Source organism: Pan paniscus, chromosome 1 (assembly GCF_029289425.2).
Source record: "Pan paniscus chromosome 1, NHGRI_mPanPan1-v2.0_pri, whole genome shotgun sequence".
Lineage (NCBI taxonomy): Eukaryota > Metazoa > Chordata > Mammalia > Primates > Hominidae > Pan > Pan paniscus.
The window spans coordinates 77,696,175-77,715,687 of record NC_073249.2 but is presented as its reverse complement, the minus strand read 5'-3'; the positions used below and the strand labels follow the sequence as shown (position 1 = coordinate 77,715,687).

Here is a 19,513-nt window from a genome sequence, read left to right as displayed (position 1 = left end):
ATTAAAGACTTAAATGTAAGACCCAAAACCATAAAAACCATAAAAGAAAACCCAGGCAATACCATTCAGGACATGGGCAAAGACTTCATGACTAAAACACCAAAGCAATGTCAATAAAAGCCAAAATTGACAAATGGGATCTAATTAAACTAGAGAGCTTCTGCACAGCAAAAGAAGCTATCATCAGAGTGAACAGGCAACCTACAGAATAGGAGAAAATTTTTGCAATCTACCCATCTGACAAAGGGCTAATATCCAGAATCTACAAAGAACATAAACAAATTTACAAGAAAAAAAACAAACAACCCCATCAAAAAGTGGGCAAAGGTTATGAACAGACACTTGTCGAATGAAGACATTTATGTAGCCAACAAACATATGAAAAAAAGCTCATCATCACTGGTCATTAGAGAAATGCAAATCAAAACCACAATGAGATACCATCTCATGCCAGTTAGAATGGCGATCATTAAAGAGTCAAGACACAACAGATGCTGGAGAGGATGTGGAGAAATAGGAATGCTTTGACACTGTTGGTGGGAGTGTAAATTAGTTCAACCATTGCGGAAGACAGTGTGGGAATCCCTCAAGGATCTAGAACCAGAAATACCATTTGATCTAGCAATTCCATTACTGGGTATATACCCAAAGAAATATAAATTATTCTACTATAAAGACACATGCATACATATGTTTACTGATGCACTATTTATAGTAGCAAAGAATTGGAACCAACCCAAATGGCCATCAATGATAGACTGCTAAAGAAAATATGGTACATACACACCATGGAATACTATGTAGCCATAAAAAGGAATGAGTTCGTGTCCTTTGCGGGGACATGAATGAAGCTGGAAGCCATTATTCTCAGCAAACTAATACAGGACAGAAAAGCAAACACCACATGTTCTCACTCATAAGTGGGAGTTGAACAATGAGAACACATGGACACAGGGAGGGGAACAACACACACTGGGGCCAGTCAGGATGTTGGGGATGAGAGGAGGGAGAGCATTAGGACAAATAGCTAATGCATGGGAGGCTTAAAACCTAGATGATGGGTTGATAGGTGCAGCAAACCACCACGGCACTCGTATACCTATGTAACAGATCTACACATTCTGCACTTGTATCCTGGAACTTAAAGTAAAATAAAACATAAAGCAATATAAATTACTAGGCAAATGCTGTCCATTTCATCTAATGAAGAAAGCAAATGACAAATATCATGTATATGACGTGCTACACAAAATGTCTAGGTTCTTACATGACCTTGGAGATCATGGTTTCTAACTCTTTATTTGACAGATGAGGAAAACTGAGACCTGGGGAGTTTTGGTGACTTGCCTTGAGACTAGAATCCAAGCTTTGTAATTCCTAGTACAGTCTTCTTTCCATTAAATCATATTTCCTTTTCTAAGGAATAGTGAATGCTGTGTGGCTTACAAGTTTATTTTTGGTGATGGCACTTTACCTGCTTTTCTTCTTTTAATTTTTTTGACCTCAGTGACTAGAACTGGATCAATAGTAATCCTTGGTTTATGAGCACTGTCATCATTGGTCCATGCATAACCTATTTATTTGTTTATTTGCTTTTAATAATGTAATACATAAAAATTTCAAATATTCATATTAGGTGGAGAACTTAGGAGCAAAATGAAAATGTATAATTTCCATATATGCGTGGTACAAAAATAAACTCTTATATTTTGAAATTATTTTTGTGCTATAGCTATTTGTTTTTCTCCCTTGGGTTGAAGGTTATCTTCTGGATGGGTGGTTTGGCAACTGTCCTCCTCATCACACTGAAATCACCAAACTCAAGTAGCACTTAGAAAACAAAGTAAGACAGAAGGAAATGGGAAAAGGACCAGGAAAATGTGCTTTACATTTAGCATTGTGACATATATGTCTAAAATTTGTTAGTCTTCTGCAAATTGTGTAATGTTGGGTTTGTTTATGATGCAGGTCTGAGAACCATTGGAGTTATCACCAAACTGGACCTTATGGATGAAGGAACGGATGCCAGGGATGTTCTAGAGAACAAACTGTTGCCTCTTCGCAGGGGTAATGTACTGTGGTCTATACAAGACTTTTTTTGTTTGTTTGTTTGTTATATGCAAGAGAAATGATTGGGAAGCCACTAGGAGGTTTGGTTTTAATGCCTTCTCAGTTGTAAGGAATGGATTTATTATTAGTTATACTTTTCTGGAATGGCTGTATGTTCCCAAATGATATATTAGAAAATAATCCAAAGGGAGAACTATTCCTTAAAATAACAGGAATAAGAAAACAGGAAAAGGAAGGAGTTTGAAGGGAGGTTATAAATATTCATCATAGGCTACATAAACTTATACTATTGTAAGCCTGGTATTTACTTGCCTGCTATATAACAAAACTGCTAAGATACACACTCTCTTAAAATGCACACAGTTTGAGGGTGAGAGGCATTATTGTACTGATGCTAAAAAATTATCGTGGGCTCAATCAGCAGCCTGTGTTCAATACTGATGTTTCCCATTGAGTTTTATAAAGGAACTCAGTCTTCAGGCCTAAAACTAGTTTTGCCTTTCTTACTCTGCCTATGTGAGAGCCTTGAAATCTCCCTAGAATAAGCCACAAAAAGTGTCCCCAACTCCATAGATTTGTGTTTTGTTTCAGGTTACGTGGGGGTGGTAAACAGAAGCCAGAAGGACATAGATGGGAAGAAGGACATAAAGTCAGCCATGCTGGCAGAGAGGAAGTTTTTCCTTTCCCACCCGGCTTACAGACATATCGCTGACCGAATGGGAACCCCACACTTGCAGAAGGTCCTTAATCAGGTAAAAATGTTCTTTCAAGCAACAAGAACAATTATGAAATATGTAAGTGGGTGCTGGAATTCATATTTATTATTTTTAAGTTTATTTTTTTTTCCAAAACAAGACATGCAGCTTCAATGATAGGGATTTTAAAAATGAATATTAGTACCTCAGATTCACACTATTACTGTTCTCAGTGAATAGAACTCACCTTCCTATTATTGCAGAACAATTATCAAAGCAGAAACACATACCTATTTAGGAACAGTGAACAGGGATACACATTTTAGCATATACTCACTTGTAATATGTAGTTATCTTGAGAAGTTAAATTTTTATAGCTTTGAAAAGTTGATCTCTTGGGATCTGTTTTTGAAGCACCAGTCTGTAATGGCTAGGTTACACTTTCTGTTAAATTTTTTTTATGGCTTTGTTTAGAATTGATTTGTTTCTTAATTTAAAATCTTCAGAATCACAAATCCTAATTAAATAATCATTGATTTCCACTCATCTAAGATGCTTTTCTAGATAACCCCTTTTCCCACAATAATTTAGAATTGGGCCTTCTGCCTACCCCGCTCCATGCACTATGCACACACTTCTTCCGTAAATCCTCAAATGCTCTTACTTGGTTACAGATATTCCTTCCCCTATTGGAGTTAAGTGTTATGACAAGCATCATTGTCATTGAATGCAGGGCCTCCTCCCTGAGTTTTGATTATATTGACTTAATGTGATTAGCAGCCTTTCTCACAAATATTCTTGTAAGTTATGCTTTAACCGTTACATACAAACTTAATCAGGCAATCAATCAATCAAGTAGATTTCTGATTCTTAGCTCCTGGAAAGTATCAATAGCTGTCACAATATGTGACATTATACCTGAACCATTTAGGCAAAACAACTGAGAAGAAATTTTAGAAAATAAAAAATTATGTTATAATTCCATTTTAAGAGGTACAATACAGACTATTGTAAAGTTTATACTTTTTAATTAAGGATAAATATTTGGACACTAGGAAACATCACTATGATTGTATCATTTAAAAATATGAATATATTTTTGAGAAGGAGCATTGTTATGCAAGAATGCTAACACTCTACCAATATATTTTGCACTGTCAAAACTCTCTTTAGAATACTGCTTTAACAGCTGTAATTGCCTACAAAAAATACAAATAAACTGAAAAAATCTCAGAGGAAACTCACTAATATGATTAGAAAGATAAAGCTGGAAATGAGTTAGGTTTTGAATACTGGAAAAACAAAAGGAGGTGGTTGACTATTAGGTTATTACAGGTGACCCCCAAGTTATGACACAATTGGATACTTGTTGACTAAAAATTGAACGATTTTTTTTTAATTGAAGATTTCTCCTTTCCTGGATAATCACTCTCTCTTTATTGCTTCAATAATATTTATACTATGTTTGAAACTAAGATAATTCTATGGCTATGTATGTGTACCAATACTTCTGCTCCTGTGGGATAATTTATATGGAAAATGCTGGAAAATGACATGACGTTTTTGAAAAATTGAATGAAATTTTCACTGTGGGGGGAAGGCAGAGAAAGAGGTAGTGAGTTGTATTAGATGATATTGGAGACGTAGGCAGTGGCTGAATCCTGTGATGTTTCTAGACCAAATTGAGGATTTTGGCTCTTACCTAAGACCAATGAGGAGTCATGTAAAGGTCCTGAGTAGAGGAACAACAAGATCAGATCCGTGGGTGAAAAAAGAATATGGTATTGACAAGAAGACCAAGAGTAGACCAGTTAGAAGTAAAAGTGAGAAATTATGGGAATTTGGTTGTGGTAAGGGCCAGTGGAGAGTAAAAAAAGGGGCGGGTTTGAGAAATGTTCAGGAAAATTGAGGACTAGGTGGTAGATTAGAGCTGTTGGGTAATGGGAGAGGTAGAGTCAAGGTTACGTCTCAGGTTTCCAGATTCTTATGAAGTCACCAAGACGGGGAACCCTGAAGGGAAGATCAAATACTTGATTTTGGACATGTTGAGCTTGAGATATCATTGACACATCCAAGAGGAGAAGTCAATCAACTGGTCAAATATGCATGCCACAGCAAAGATAAATCTTGTTTGGAGACAACATCTTACAGCTATAGGTATTTGGATGTTTATTGAAGCCAGGATGGAATGAGATTCCCTTAAGAGAGAACAGACAGTAAATAAAAAAGAGGACTTGGACCCAGATTTGAGGAATTTCAATAATTACTCTTCTGGCAAAGAGGGTGAATTGTCCAAGGAAATAGAGAAGATACATCCAGAATGGATAGCAGAAAAATGAGAGGAGCTGGAATCATGGAAGCCAGGGGAAGAAGTGTTTTAGAAAGCCGCAGTATTGCTTTGCTCTGGAGATGTCTGAGAAGCAAAAGGTGGAAATCAGCTATTTTTGTTATTTACCAGTTCACATGGCAATCAGTTGGTTGCTGGTTTCTTGTGGTTGCTGGTTCTGTTAGATTTGGGTCCTTGTCTCTTGTGACGTTGCTGTCGGGAATGCTGTCCTCTCAGCTCTTTTGTTGCCTGCTTCATAGTTAGAACAGCAACGCATGCCAGGGTGCTAACAATAATTTATTACTGCGAGCAAGGGGGTAATACAGTTATAAACTATTGATAAATAACTCTAGATTTATTTAATAAATATATTCAGCTAACCTCAGATAAACATAAAGATGACTTAAAATAGTTTCTTCAGTCAATCTGGATATGTTAATTCTCCTTACTTTTTTTTTCTTTTTTTCTTTTATTTTATTATTATTATACTTTAAGTTTTAGGGTACATGTGCACAATGTGCAGGTTAGTTACGTATGTATACATGTGCCATGCTGGTGTGCTGCACCCATTAACTCGTCATTTACCATTAGGTATATCTCCTAAAGCTATCCCTCCCCGCTCCCCCCACCCCACAACAGTCCCCAGAGTGTGATGTTCCAATTCCTGTGTTCATGTGTTCTCATTGTTCAATTCCCACCTATGAGTGAGAATATGCGGTGTTTGGTTTTTTGTTCTTGAGATAGTTTACTGAGAATGATGATTTCCAATTTCATCCATGTCCCTACAAAGGACATGAACTCATCATTTTTTATGGCTGCATAGTATTCCATGGTGTATACGCTACCTGACTTCAAACTATACTACAAGGCTACAGTAACCAAAACAGCATGGTACTGGTACCAAAACAGAGATATAGATCAATGGAACAGAACAGAGCCCTCAGAAATAATGCCACATATCTACAACTGTCTGATCTTTGACAAACCTGAGAAAAACAAGCAATGGGGAAAGGATTCCCTATTTAATAAATGGTGCTGGGAAAACTGGCTAGCCATAGGTAGAAAGCTGAAACTGGGTCCCTTCCTTACACCTTATACAAAAATTAATTCAAGATGGATTAAAGACTTAAACGTTAGACCTAAAACCATAAAAACCCTAGAAGAAAACCTAGACATTACCATTCAGGACATAGGCATGGGCAAGGACTTCATGTCTAAAACACCAAAAGCAATGGGAACAAAAGACAAAATTGACAAATGGGATCTAATTAAACTAAAGAGCTTCTGCACAGCAAAAGAAACTACCATCAGAGTGAACAGGCAACCTACAAAATGGGAGAAAATTTTCGCAACCTACTCATCTGGCAAAGGGCTAATATCCAGAATCTACAATGAACTCAAACAAATTTACAAGAAAAAAACAACCCCATCAAAAAGTGGGTGAAGGACATGAACAGACACTTCTCAAAAGAAGAGATTTATGCAGCCAAAAAACATGAAAAAATGCTCACCATCACTGGCCATCAGAGAAATGCAAATCAAAACCACAATGAGATACCATCTCACACCAGTTAGAATGGCAATCATTAAAAAGTCAGGAAACAACAGGTGCTGGAGAGGATGTGGAGAAATAGGAACACTTTTACACTGTTTGTGGGACTGTAAACTAGTTCAACCCTTGTGGAAGTCAGTGTGGTGATTCCTCAGGGATCTAGAACTAGAAATACCATTTGACCCAGCCATCCCATTACTGGGTATATACCCAAAGGACTATAAATCATGCTGCTATAAAGACACATGCACACGTATGTTTATTGCAGCACTATTCACAATAGCAAAGACTTGGAACCAACCCAAATGTCCAACAATGATAGACTGGATTAACAAATTCTCCTTACTTTTAATATTTTTTCTTTTTTCTGCGTTTCTAGGAAGTTTATATTCTTTTCATTGATTTCAAGTTCATCACTTAGGAAGTTCAAGATTATCTGTTTTTTCTTTTAATTCAGACTTTTCTTTAACTGCATTGTAATAGAAAGGCTGTAAGACCTAAACAATCTGGGTTTTTATCTCACCTTTGTTCTTAATTAATCATGCACTCTTAGGCTCTTGGAAAAGTTTTCACTGTACTGAGCTTGAGGTGCCTGCTGATCTCAGTGGAAATGCCAAGTAGATGGTTATGTCAAGCCTTCAATAGCAGAGAGAGCTTTCCCTTACTCAGTCATGGAGTTGCACTGGGATCTAGAGATGGAAGTACGAGTAAGTTTCTGCCTCAGCTGAAGAATGTGGAGAAAATTAACAGCTGACAGGTGCCTCTAGCACCTTGGCTACCTGAGCTTCATCAGTGTGGTAAACCACTTAGTCCTGAGAACACCGGGTAGCAGCTGTGACTCCTAGCTTCCTTCATTTCTATCACATTCTAACTTAAGGTTCCTTTCTACAAGGTAGGAGACCTGGTAAATCATTCCATGCTAAGGTGTTATTGGGCAGCCTCATTAGTAACATTAGCTGCATTTTAACAGGGTCTTCCTGGATTTAAAGAGATAGCTCAAGTGAGTGACTCTAAATGAAGGAATTTTGAGCATCTCTGAAGGGCAGTGGAGGAGGGAGTTGGTGTTTCTTCTCCCTATCTACATAATAGTCAATGTCAAATGCAGACATAATGTTTGAAATTTTGAATTATTAGAAAAACAGTGGAGGCGGATCTTTGTCTCATGAGTTAATCTTTAATCTGTGTATATGATTCAATCTTCAATCTGTGTGTATCATTTTGTTTTGTTTAGCAACTTACCAACCACATTCGGGATACCCTACCAAACTTCAGGAACAAACTACAGGGACAGTTGCTCTCCATAGAACATGAAGTAGAAGCCTACAAAAATTTCAAACCAGAAGACCCAACAAGGAAGACCAAAGCATTGCTGCAGTAGGTCACATTTCCCTTCCTTGGCTCAGCATTTTAATCTAATTTCTTTAGTTTTCTATTGCCTTAGTCTATTTGTCACATTGCTTCTTAGGTAGCAAGTAAACTATATGAGGCTATCTATATGATACAAGATAACTCTTGAATTTTTATGCTTTGTTGAACAAGAATTATTGGTATTATTCTGTTATTATCAACTTACCAGTTGAGCATCCTCATGCCCATTTAAATTGTGTTTTTAAAACTGGATTAAGTGAGTAAAACCATTAGGGATGACCCAGCAGGAATTTTTGTCCCTTGTCTTAGAAGTGGGTAAATACAGATGCAAATATCATTTGTATTTTTCAGCTGTTTCTATGGATGTCAATTGTACTTATTATCCTTTATTCCAATTATTTCATGTAACTTATTTGTGTGCATTTTTCAGTGGAATGAGAACCAAGGGTTTAATTTAAAAGTTCTAACAATAAGGCTGTAGTTTTTTTTTTCCTTTTACATAATGATTTTAATGTAGTCCTTTGAAAATGTAAATGTGAAACTGCCAAGCATCTTTTCACCCCTTCATGATCTTCCCATCTTATCTTTGGGTTACTAGAGTTATTCCTGTGGTGTCTTGGGGTAGGATAGCAGAGAATTGTTAGAGAATTCCTAGCTCTTTATATCTTACACTTTCTTCTCTCCCTCAAATCCTTCTGTCTCCATCAGTTCCTTTATCCTGTGCTGCCACTTGTGTCAAGTCCCTCTCAACAGGAAGGCTCCCCTGCCCAGCACACACTGCAGGATACCCGAGGTCTACCTCCGAAGATGATGTTTGGCATCTCTTATGGCGCACTTTTCTCCCCAGCAGCATGGCAATCAAAGCATCCTTCAATTGGCATTTAAAGTGCACACTATAATTTCTTTCTTTGTGAGAAGATTCCCAAATGCTCAAATATTTAAATACAATATGAATTGCTTCATCCTATATTTCCTCATTAAAAATATTATACAAAGGAAAGAGTTTTTTTTTTTCAGATATAACTCTTTCCTAATTTATTCTTTCTTTTTGTTCTTGGGTTTTCTTGAGCTCTTGCAAAAACTCTTCAGGTTACAGAGAAAGCTATTTCTGTTTAGGCCCTAGGTCATTATCTTAATATCCAACTAAAACTATTCTGCTTGCAAATACCGGGTCTTGCCTCTGTGACTTTATTGGACTCAGATTACAGAACTTTTCACAGCTAGATTCTTGATTTGCAGAGGGCTGATTCAGCTCCTTCTTTATGGCCCTATTCTTTCTGACCTATTTCTTTTCTCTCTTCTATCCTTCCCTCCTTCCTTCCTTTCTCTGTTCTTCCTCCTTCCTCTAATCTCTTCATGCACTCAGTGTCTGGTTCTGTGAAATGAATGATAAGATTCTTGCCCTCAAGAAGTCCCAGTAGAGTAGGGAAAAACAGACATAAAAAGTAACACAATTTAACACAATTAATTGTGTTGAAGCTAATAAATGCTATGTTTCTGTAAGTGTAAAATATTAAGGGAGCCCGGATGAGGAAGCAGTTACATGTGAGGAAGGATGTGAATTTGCAGAGAAAACAGAGGGCCTGTGGTAGGAGAGGACCTTGTCATGTGGAAGGAGGAGGGCAAGAGAATCATGAGAACTTTGGTAACATTTGTTCTCGGATTAGTAAATGGGCCAGGTGGCTGAGGTATAGGGTTTAAGGGAAGGAGCAGCTAGAAGTACACTTTCTGAAAAATTTTTCATGTTTCAGTGTGTATGTCATACCTCTCCAGGTGTTTTTAAAAAATAAAATTAGCATATACATGAACATAACTAAATCCAATTACAGTCTAGCTTCTTTGGCCTAAATAATTTGCAGCTACTTTTCATTCATCCATGATTTTGATGGAAGGGAATGAACAGATACAAGTTTTAGATAGTTTGAATTTTTTCCCTTTTAGATTTTGAATTTGAAAGTAGTTCCAGTATGTTTAAATTGGAGTTTCTAAACCTGGTAATCACAAATGAAAATAGTTGTTTTTTTTTTTTTCGTGTTTCTTTCTTTCTTTCTTTCTTTCTTTCTTTCAAGCAGCCAGTGTAAGGTAATTCATTCTTTCATGGGACAAATATTTATTAAATCTCCCAATTATGTTGAGCAGGGAAAGGTAAAGAAAACACACGTTCCTTGCCCTTAGGAGAGTGACTAATAAACATGGCAATGTTAATGTACTGTGCCAAATGCTCTGCAGGAAACACGCTGATGATGCAGAGGAGGGGTGATGAGGAGTGGTGCCGGATAGTCATGGATCATGAAAAGTTTCTGGGAAGAACCAATGCTTGAGCTGAGTCTTAAAGAACACGTAAAAATTAGTCAGGCAAAGCAGCAAGGGACAGAGAGAATGGTGTTCTGAGCAGAAAGAAAAGTGTAAAAGCACAGGGACATGGTGCATTTGGGGAACTGCAATGGCTTCCTTATGGTTGGCTGGAAGGTGAGTGGGATGAGTGGTAAGAGATGGGGCTGAAGAGGCAGCCAAAGCCAGACCATAAAATGCTGGGAGATGGGCTAAAGAGTTTTGATTGTATTATCGAATTGTGGGGATCCATTGAAAAACAAGGCTAGAGCTAGTTTAGAGGGGTCACAAATCTGTGTTATTCTGATAGGGTGAGGTCTGACTTTGACAAAGATAAACTCAAAAGCAGGATCATCATCTAGAGGAGCCTTCAGTGATGCTGGGAGGCATTGCTGAGAGCTGAACCAAGGCAGTGTCAGTAGGTGTGAGGAGGAAGAGCTCAACCAGCTGAGCTGTAATGGAGAAGAAATTACCTACAACTGGTGGCTCCCTGCAACTGTTGGGTGAGGGAAAGGGAGGTATGCTGGATGCCCCAGATTCCCTGCCTGGGGTGGGTGGTATCATCCACCATGAGGAGAGACTTGGGAATGCAGGAGGATCAGCAGGTTTGGGAGTGAAAGAAATTGAGAGGTTGTTTTAGGTGTGTTGAGTTCAAGGCAGCTAAGAGGAAATAAACATCCAGTACAGTTGAGCATATGGGCCACTCACTCTTCTGAGAGTTATAGGCTAAAGCGGAAGGTGTGGAGAAACTATTTCTCAATAACCCTTGAAGCTATGGCAACCTTGAGATCACCTAGGGATGAATGTGAGGAGAGACTGAGGCTGTGACATTGGGGGAGTAATAGAGCTGGAGCATTTGGGACACTAGGTGGTTGTGATGTCATAGGAGTTCAGGTCCATTTGATTATTCTACATAAAGCTTAATTGATTAACTCTCTATTTCAAGTGTTCTTTAAATACCATTTTATGACTGCAATCAAATGAACAGAAGGCATTGAAAGACAACTATATTTAAATATTTATTCTAATTAAATGTCTAAAATCTTAATGATGTGTATTTTGTATAATCACACTGTGAGTGCTACATAGAGTGCAATGTTAACTCTGCCAGTAGGTGCCACTAAGAGCACCTGGAAAAGGATTCTAAGGAATAATCATAGGAAAAGAAAATGAAGAGTGCAAAGGCTTGTAACTTTGACTTGAATCTATTTCTCTTTAACAATTACAGGATGGTTCAGCAATTTGCTGTGGACTTTGAGAAGAGAATTGAAGGGTCAGGGGATCAAGTAGATACCCTGGAACTCTCAGGTGGTGCTAAAATCAATCGTATTTTTCATGAACGCTTTCCTTTTGAGATAGTAAAGGTTTGTGTCAAACGTTATTTTTTTCCTTAGTTTCACTTCACTTCCATATTCTGTTTTATACAACTTAATACAATATTGTGTGAGTGGTATAGAACTAACATAGTTCTTTGAACAAAACCTCCATATTCAGGTAATGAAATTCAGGAGAGGAATATGTTCTTACTGATGATTCTGATTTTATTTAATGAGATTTAACTACATTTCAAACACAAATACTAATTGAGTTTCCTAGTTTGTTGTCTAATTAACTTAAAAATATTTCTTAAGCATGTACTATGCACCACATTTCTAGGTGCCAGTGATTAAGACAGAGAAGACCCTTGCTTGTCTAGTGGGGAAAGACAGAAAATTAACAAATAGACAAAATACGAAAGTTTCAAATGTTTTTATGTAACATGATATGAGAGAGGGGATGGGTGAGCCACTTTTAATGGAATAATCAGGCAAATTCTGTCTGAGCAGGAGACATTTAAACTGTGCCCAGAATGGCATGAAGAGGTCAGCTGGGTAAAGATCTGGGGGAAAGGGGTTGTTCAAGGCAGAAGTAGCAACCTCGGGTAAGGCACTAAAGTATGACAGGTGAAGAACAGATTGGCTGATGAAGGAGAGGGGCATGAAATGAATTCAGAGAGGGAGGAAGTGTCCAGTTCACACAAAGCTTTCTAGGTTGAGGTAAAGTCTTTATACTTAACAATGGGAAGTTACAGGAGGGTTTTAAGCAGTAATGTGACTTGATTTGTTGATGATTTTAGAAGAATAGTATGCCTGTTGGATTGTAAAGAGCCAAGAGAGTGAGGAGAACAGTAGGCCAGACCAGGGGTGGATTCATTTTCTGTGGAGTCTAAAGCTTCTACAATTTTACAGGCCCCCTTGAAGAAGAATACAAAATTATAAACACACAGGCCCCGGGTCTTGGAAGAGGCTTGTGCAAGGGGGAAATGCTGAGAATTAAACTTCTTTAGCTTTCCAGTAAAAGTGCCCCAGCAAGAAAGGATAGAGAGATGGGTGGCTTTGGGGTTTTGGAGATAAAGTTGCTAGGGCTTCGATTGAAATGGGGGAATGGAAGAAAGGGAAGTTTTGAGATGACTTCCAAGGTTTTGGCTTTCACAGCTGAGGGAGTGGTAGTGCCCATCAGATGAGGGAAATGGAGGAAAACCTCTGTTTGTATGGAGAAGTGAATTAGGAGTTCTGTTTTGGATGTGCTAAGCGTAAAATGCCCAATAGGCAGTTGAGTAGTTTTAGGGACCATGCTACTTGTCTCAAACAGAGAGGCGAGTGCTTATGTCTTCTTGTGGGAGGCAAATGGGTAAATAGATAATTTCATTAAAATGTGCTAAGTAAAGTGATAAACTTCAGCAAAGGGTACTATGGAAACACAGCCCACAGACATGAATCCCAGCTCAAGTGTGTAAGGGAGCCAGGCTTCTGAGCTGAGTTTGGAAGGATGAGCAGCTAGTTAAGCAGGAAGAGGTAGGTTACAGGAGGGGGTGATCCAGACAGGAGAGGAATGATAAAGGCCCTGAGCTATGAAGCCATCAGTTATGGGTAGAGACCTAGAGCAATTCGTCATTCTAGGGCATAAGCTGTGAGGGGAGGAAATGGACAGACATTGAAGCTGGAGAGGCCAAATCTCAGAAGTCAGGGTTGAACTCAATGTTCTTGGGCTATCCCTTCAAGGTCTAAGCTCTGTGACACTTTGGTCCTACTTCCAAATAGATTTATGGTACCTAGCGCTTCTGAGAAATATTTGTAATCTATCCTGTGTTGTCTTTTTGAAATATTACTAATTTTCTTTTACAAAGAGGCCTTTAACTCAAATGATTTAAGTGGCCAGGGACAAAAGACAGCCATTGTTAATTTCAGGACATCTGTACTGCTACTGCACAGCAGGTGAAACTCTCATTTATGCATTCTCCTGTGCCCTCAAATTTACCATATTCAGCAAAAGAATGAAGAATTATACATTTCAAATGAATGGCTAGATTTATGTCCAGAAGGCATCCTTATGCATAGCACTCCATATCTATAACAGAGTTAAAATCCACTGCCCCCAAACTCCCCAAAATCCCTAGTGTTCTGTGTTGCCTTGAACTTTATATAAACAGATGTTTTGACCATCTGGGTTTAGGTTAGGAAAGACATGAGTATCCACTTATTAATAATGAAGTCAAGTTATTCTCATTCTGTAATGTTCAACAATATTATTCAAAGGAATTAAGTGTCATAACTATGGCTCATTTTGCATCTGCAGATGGAGTTCAATGAGAAAGAATTGCGAAGAGAAATAAGCTATGCAATCAAAAACATACATGGTATCAGGCAAGTGATTCACATTTTTCTTGTCATCTGTTCAAGCTACCAAAAGAAAATTAATGTTTATAAATGGCTAGGAAACTCGTCTTTTCATCATTGAATAGGGTAGAATACAGAGGTGGGAGTAAGAAACAGGAAATCCTACTTTGGGGTTTAATGGTAACTTCCTGTATTGCTGTAGTCAGTTTTTTCCAAGTGAAAAAGCAAAAACATTTTCTGCATTTCCAGCCTGTACTCTGCACAATAGGGGATTCGCAGATTAGCAAGACCCCATTCTCCAGAGCCTTCATTTTTCATGAGGGAGGCCAGACATGCTCATAATTAATCATTACTTACACAAGAGAAGGGACAGATTAATTTTGACTAGTGTTGTGGTGCAAGATTGGGAAAGATTAATGGAGGTTGTTACTTTCAAGTTTATCCTTTCCTGTGGAGAGGATGGTTTCAACAGGCCAGGAGGTGTTGTGTGTGCATGTGTGCTTGCACATGTGGGAGCGTGCATATGAAGTGGGCAGCAGTGTGATGAGACAGGAGAGGATGGAAGGATGGAATGGAGGTTGTTGAGGCTAGAGGATAAAAGAAAGGGCTTTCCGGTGGAAGGGGTGGGATGACCAAAGGCAAAGAGGTGAGTGGGCACAGCATTTATCCATGGAGCCAAGAGTCATGCATATGCATTGGGACTGGCTTGAGGAATGCAGTCAGGAGAGCAGAGGGACCTGAGCTGGGTGGGGTTGGGGGTGGGGTAGAACTTGTGTCTGAATTTCCCCTTGTTTAAAGTGAGATTATTCTAAATTACCTTCTATCTTAGTCTGTTTGGACTGCTGTAACAAATGACTACAGACTGGGTGGCTTATAAACCACAGAAATTTATTTCTCACAGTTCTGGAGTTTGAAAATCCTAGGTCAGGGTGTGAGCATGGTCGGGTTCTGGTGAGATCCCTTTTCTGGCCTGCACAGTGCTGTCTTCTTATTCTGTCCTCATGTGGCAGAGAGAAAGCTAGTTAGCTCTCTGGCCTCTTCTTATAAGGGCACTAATCCCATTCATGAGGGTTCTGCCCTCATGATGTAATTACCTCCCAAAGGCCCCACCTCCTACTACCATCACATTGAAGGGTATGGTTTCAACATATGAAGTTTTAGGGGAACACATTCAGTTCACAACAATTTCTTTAAAGAACTATGATAAGAACAAATGATTTTAAAGCACATATTTATTCATTTCATGTACAGAAGGCTAAACATAACTTAATGAACATATGTTGAATTGCAGTGTCCTTAATTCAAGGAAATAAAACTTAGGTTGCCTAGTACATAGATTGCCTCATATGAAGGAGGTGGCCCCTGCCTGTTGTCATTTGTGGTTCAGCCTCTGCCAAAGGGCCAAGTTGAGACTGTGCTGGGAATAGACCCTGAGAAGGCAAAGCTTGACACTGAGTTTGCATGTGATGGGTGATTTTACAAAGGAGTTATGATGCTTGAGTTATTTGTTGTTTTAAAATTTAGACAATCTGTTGGTGGGACTGTAAACTAGTTCAACCATTGTGAAAGTCAGTGTGGAGATTCCTCAGGGATCTAGAACTAGAAATACCATTTGACCCAGCCATCCCATTACTGGGTATATACCCAAAGGACTATAAATCATGCTGCTATAAAGACACATGCACACGTATGTTTATTGCGTCACTATTCACAATAGCAAAGACTTGGAACCAACCCAAATGTCCAACAATGATAGACTGGATTAAGAAAATGTGGCACATATACACCATGGAATACTATGCAGCCATAAAAAATGATGAGTTCATGTCCTTTGTAGGGACATGGATGAAATTGGAAACCATCATTCTCAGTAAACTATCTCAAGGACAAAAAACCAAACACCACATGTTCTCACTCATAGGTGGGAATTGAACAATGAGAACACATGGACACAGGAAGGGGAACATCACACTCTGGGGACTGTTGTTGGGTGGGAGTAGGGGGGAGGGATAGCATTAGGAGATATACCTAATGCTAAATGATGAGTTAATGGGTGCAGCACACCAGCATGGCACATGTATACATATGTAACTAACCTGCACATTGTGCACATGTACCCTAAAACTTAAAGTATAATAATAATAAAAAAGAGAAAGAAAAAAGAGAAAAAGAAATTTAGACAATCTGCTCCACAAATCTCAAATAGTATGGGCAGATACGAGTTTACAAAGTGAAGAGGAGAAAACATCTATAACCAAATCTAATGTTTTTTCTTTTACCATCGATAGGATTTCTAAGCTCCCTATTCTATTTCTTCTCCACCAAATCCAGAATACATTTGGTGTAGAAACTGTTTTGCTTTTTAGCTGGGCAGATTTGGTATTTGGACATGTTTATCTGATAAATGCAGTGGAACCAAATTACATTTTTTGGGGTCATACAGTATTTGAACTCAGCCAAATACAGTATTTTTACTTCACTTGTGAAACTCATTACCATATACAGCTTTTGTCAAATATAACTGCAAAATCTCAGTAATTCAGAATTGTCGATTTCTGATTTATATGCCTACCGACAGGGGATTGTTGGTGGTTATTATAAATTTGCCTGTAAGATGATAAGAAATGCACAATGTCCTGAGCATAAGATATACTCATGGTATGCTTATTTAGGCCTTTAAATGTATATTTGGTTTGACAATTTTTTTTTCCCATTTGATTCCATTGGCTATTTGAATAGTAGAAGCCCTCTTTGCCCATGAAGGACTTGATGGAAGAGATGCTTTGTTTTTCTTCATTGTTTTGTCAACACTGAATGCTGACTATGAGCAAGGGAGGGAGACAGTCCTTATGGAGCAAATCAAGATAAATAGGGTAACAACTCTCCCTACTGTGTATCCTGCAATGTGAAATAGAATGCTGGGCTTCCAAGAAGGAAGGTCTCAGCAGCAAGACTGGAACTATAAGTGCTTGCTTTGCATCTGGGCTTTAAAGCACAGGTGGGATTTGAATAGGCCAAAATTGTTAACAGGGTAAAATGAACATCATAGACAAAGGGAAAGACATACAATATAAGCAAAGGCAAATTGACTGAAACATAGGGTACGTGAAAGGTGAGGAGAAAAATAACTGTGAAGAAAGATTAGAGTCAAACAGTGGAAAAATTTTAATATTGTACTAAACAGTTTGGATTTGATTCTGTACCTCGTTCAGAGAAATTACCATTATAATGTAGTATGATTACTACAGTTAGAAATAGAGGTGAGCATGGGGTGCTAAGCAAATGATAAGAAGGGGCATCAAGTCAAGATAGTATAAGGGAAGTGTTGAAAAGATTTTCCAAAAGAGGTACCATAGAATTCAGTTGCAGGAAGAGAAGTTAACTAAATAAGAATAGGTGGGGAGGGGAGGGAAGAGGGCCTAGGAGTGGGGAGGACCCAGTGCCAAAGCCTGGAGCCTGCCAGCCTTCAGTCATGGCCAAGATTCAGAGTTCAAAGTCCCCTGTTACTGTAGCTTCTCTCTACTGACCTTTTGTTTAAATTTGAGTCATCATTTTTCATTTTTTATGAATCACATATACACATGCACATGTATATATCTGCTTTCCTGAGCTCCTGTTCAGCATGAGAAAAGCATTATTATAACACCAGTTTGAATTAATTAGAGCCCAAAGGAAGACACTTGTTATTTTGGTTATCATTTGTTATTTTTGTAAATTCATTATTTAGGCATCTTGAAATATTAAAATTAATTCATAACTCCCCTTACTGTCTTATACTCCCAGTACCCCAGGCCCTCAGATTGGGAACTATCTGTAATATAGTTGTCCTGGAATGGATAAATTGTATAATCTAGAAATTCTACTATTTTAGTGTATAAAAAGTGAAGCTCACTCGCTGTTCCACAAAGGGCAAGGAATTGATTTTGGAATCTTTCAGAAATAGGAATCTAAATTGAGAACACCATTTCTATTGTAGCATTTCTTTTTATTGCTGTGAAACAGTAAGGTAAGACAAATTACAGTTAAATATTAGTTAAAGGTCACATGATGTGCCACATAAACATTTTGGGCACTATGTAACTTTTAAACTTGGTCTATTACATGCTTAATTTAAATGGAATGTTAATTTAAACATTTTTCAAAAGATTTTTGAATATTACTCAATTTAAAAAGTCTCATGGGCTGCTTGCTTTCTTACCTTCAGGACAGGGTTGTTTACTCCAGACATGGCATTTGAAGCGATAGTCAAGAAACAGATTGTAAAGTTGAAAGGGCCTTCCTTGAAGAGTGTGGATCTTGTAATACAAGAATTAATCAACACTGTGAAGAAGTGTACCAAAAAAGTAAGTTTGAATTATTTAACTTTCCAGTACGTGGCTTTGGTTTATCAACATTCCCTATCTCATTGCATGATTCTCTTTCCCTGACCCTCACTTTGTTATAGATGTTGTGTGTTTGCCTACAGGGAAGGGTTGTGGAAAGTACTGAGTGGGAATTGCTTTCATGAAGGGCAGACATACTGTCTTCTATCATTCCTAATACGGTGGTTTAGAAAGAGTATATTTCTTTGGCTGATTTTCCCCATGTTGTCTTAAACAAATAAACATTATTTCCAAACTATTAGGCAAATGCCCTAAGCTCATTTTTCCTGTGGTGCATGGATGAGGGTAATTGTTAGAGAAGGAAATCACTGATAGTACATATATCAATAAGAAAATTCTTCTAAATTGCAAATATGTATTCCACTTGAGCCTGGCTGTTCTGGGAAGGGGCAGTGTAGTGTAGTGGATAAGAACCCAGCCTTGGGGTTTCAATGACCTAGATTGAAATCCTGGCTCTGATACTTTCTGTGTGACCTTGGGCTTAACCTCTCTAGTCTTGTTAATTTATCTGTGAAATGAGGATGATGATGATAATAGTAATACCACCTTAGTGAGGATTAAACAAGATGATGCCTGAAACCTATGGGACACCTAACACACTGATTAACCATAATTTAAGTGCTCAATAAATGGTGGCTGATCCATAAATTGCCATTTTAGCAGCAGTCAGTATTCTCTACCCTGAATAGCTATTAAATCTATGCTGTAGAGTGCTGGGGCAAGACTTCCCAAGTAGGAGGACTCCTCACTGAGGAATATGGAGAACATGTGCTGAATTCCTCGGTTCATGAAAAGAATATCTTGTATTGAAAAACACAAAAAGAGAATTAGTGATGGTATTTACAGTAGGGTAGGTCTAGCCCCCTGACAGTTAACACTTGTGCTTTTAATATTTCTTCAACCTATGGATAATTCTGTTTTTGTTAGTTTTGTTATCCTTCCCTTTATAGATGGTTACTAGCAGTTACCTTTCTGAAAAACCAGTGGGAAGAAAGAGAGAGAATGAGAGGGACAGAGAATGAGAATGAATATGAATATTAGTTCCCAGTTACCTGACAGAAAGGCTCAGGTAAAGAACAGATGTACATAGTAGAAGAGGCAAATGGGCTGAATTCCTAGATGTGAAGGCTAAA

General features: G+C 38.2%; 1 protein-coding gene across 9 annotated transcripts in view; it reads left to right on the top strand.

Moving 5' to 3' along the window:
- Nucleotides 1-19,513, top strand: part of DNM3 (dynamin 3) — a 583,300-nt gene that overhangs the window by 195,216 nt on the left and 368,571 nt on the right. For all 9 annotated transcript variants that reach the window (XM_055111556.2, XM_034940650.3, XM_003824660.4 and 6 more), the window contains exons 5-10: nt 1,969-2,067; nt 2,662-2,822; nt 7,875-8,017; nt 11,571-11,706; nt 13,958-14,025; nt 18,203-18,341. In XM_055111556.2, coding sequence (XP_054967531.2) covers nt 1,969-2,067; nt 2,662-2,822; nt 7,875-8,017; nt 11,571-11,706; nt 13,958-14,025; nt 18,203-18,341 — 746 coding nt within the window. The remainder of the gene's footprint in view (nt 1-1,968; nt 2,068-2,661; nt 2,823-7,874; nt 8,018-11,570; nt 11,707-13,957; nt 14,026-18,202; nt 18,342-19,513) is intronic.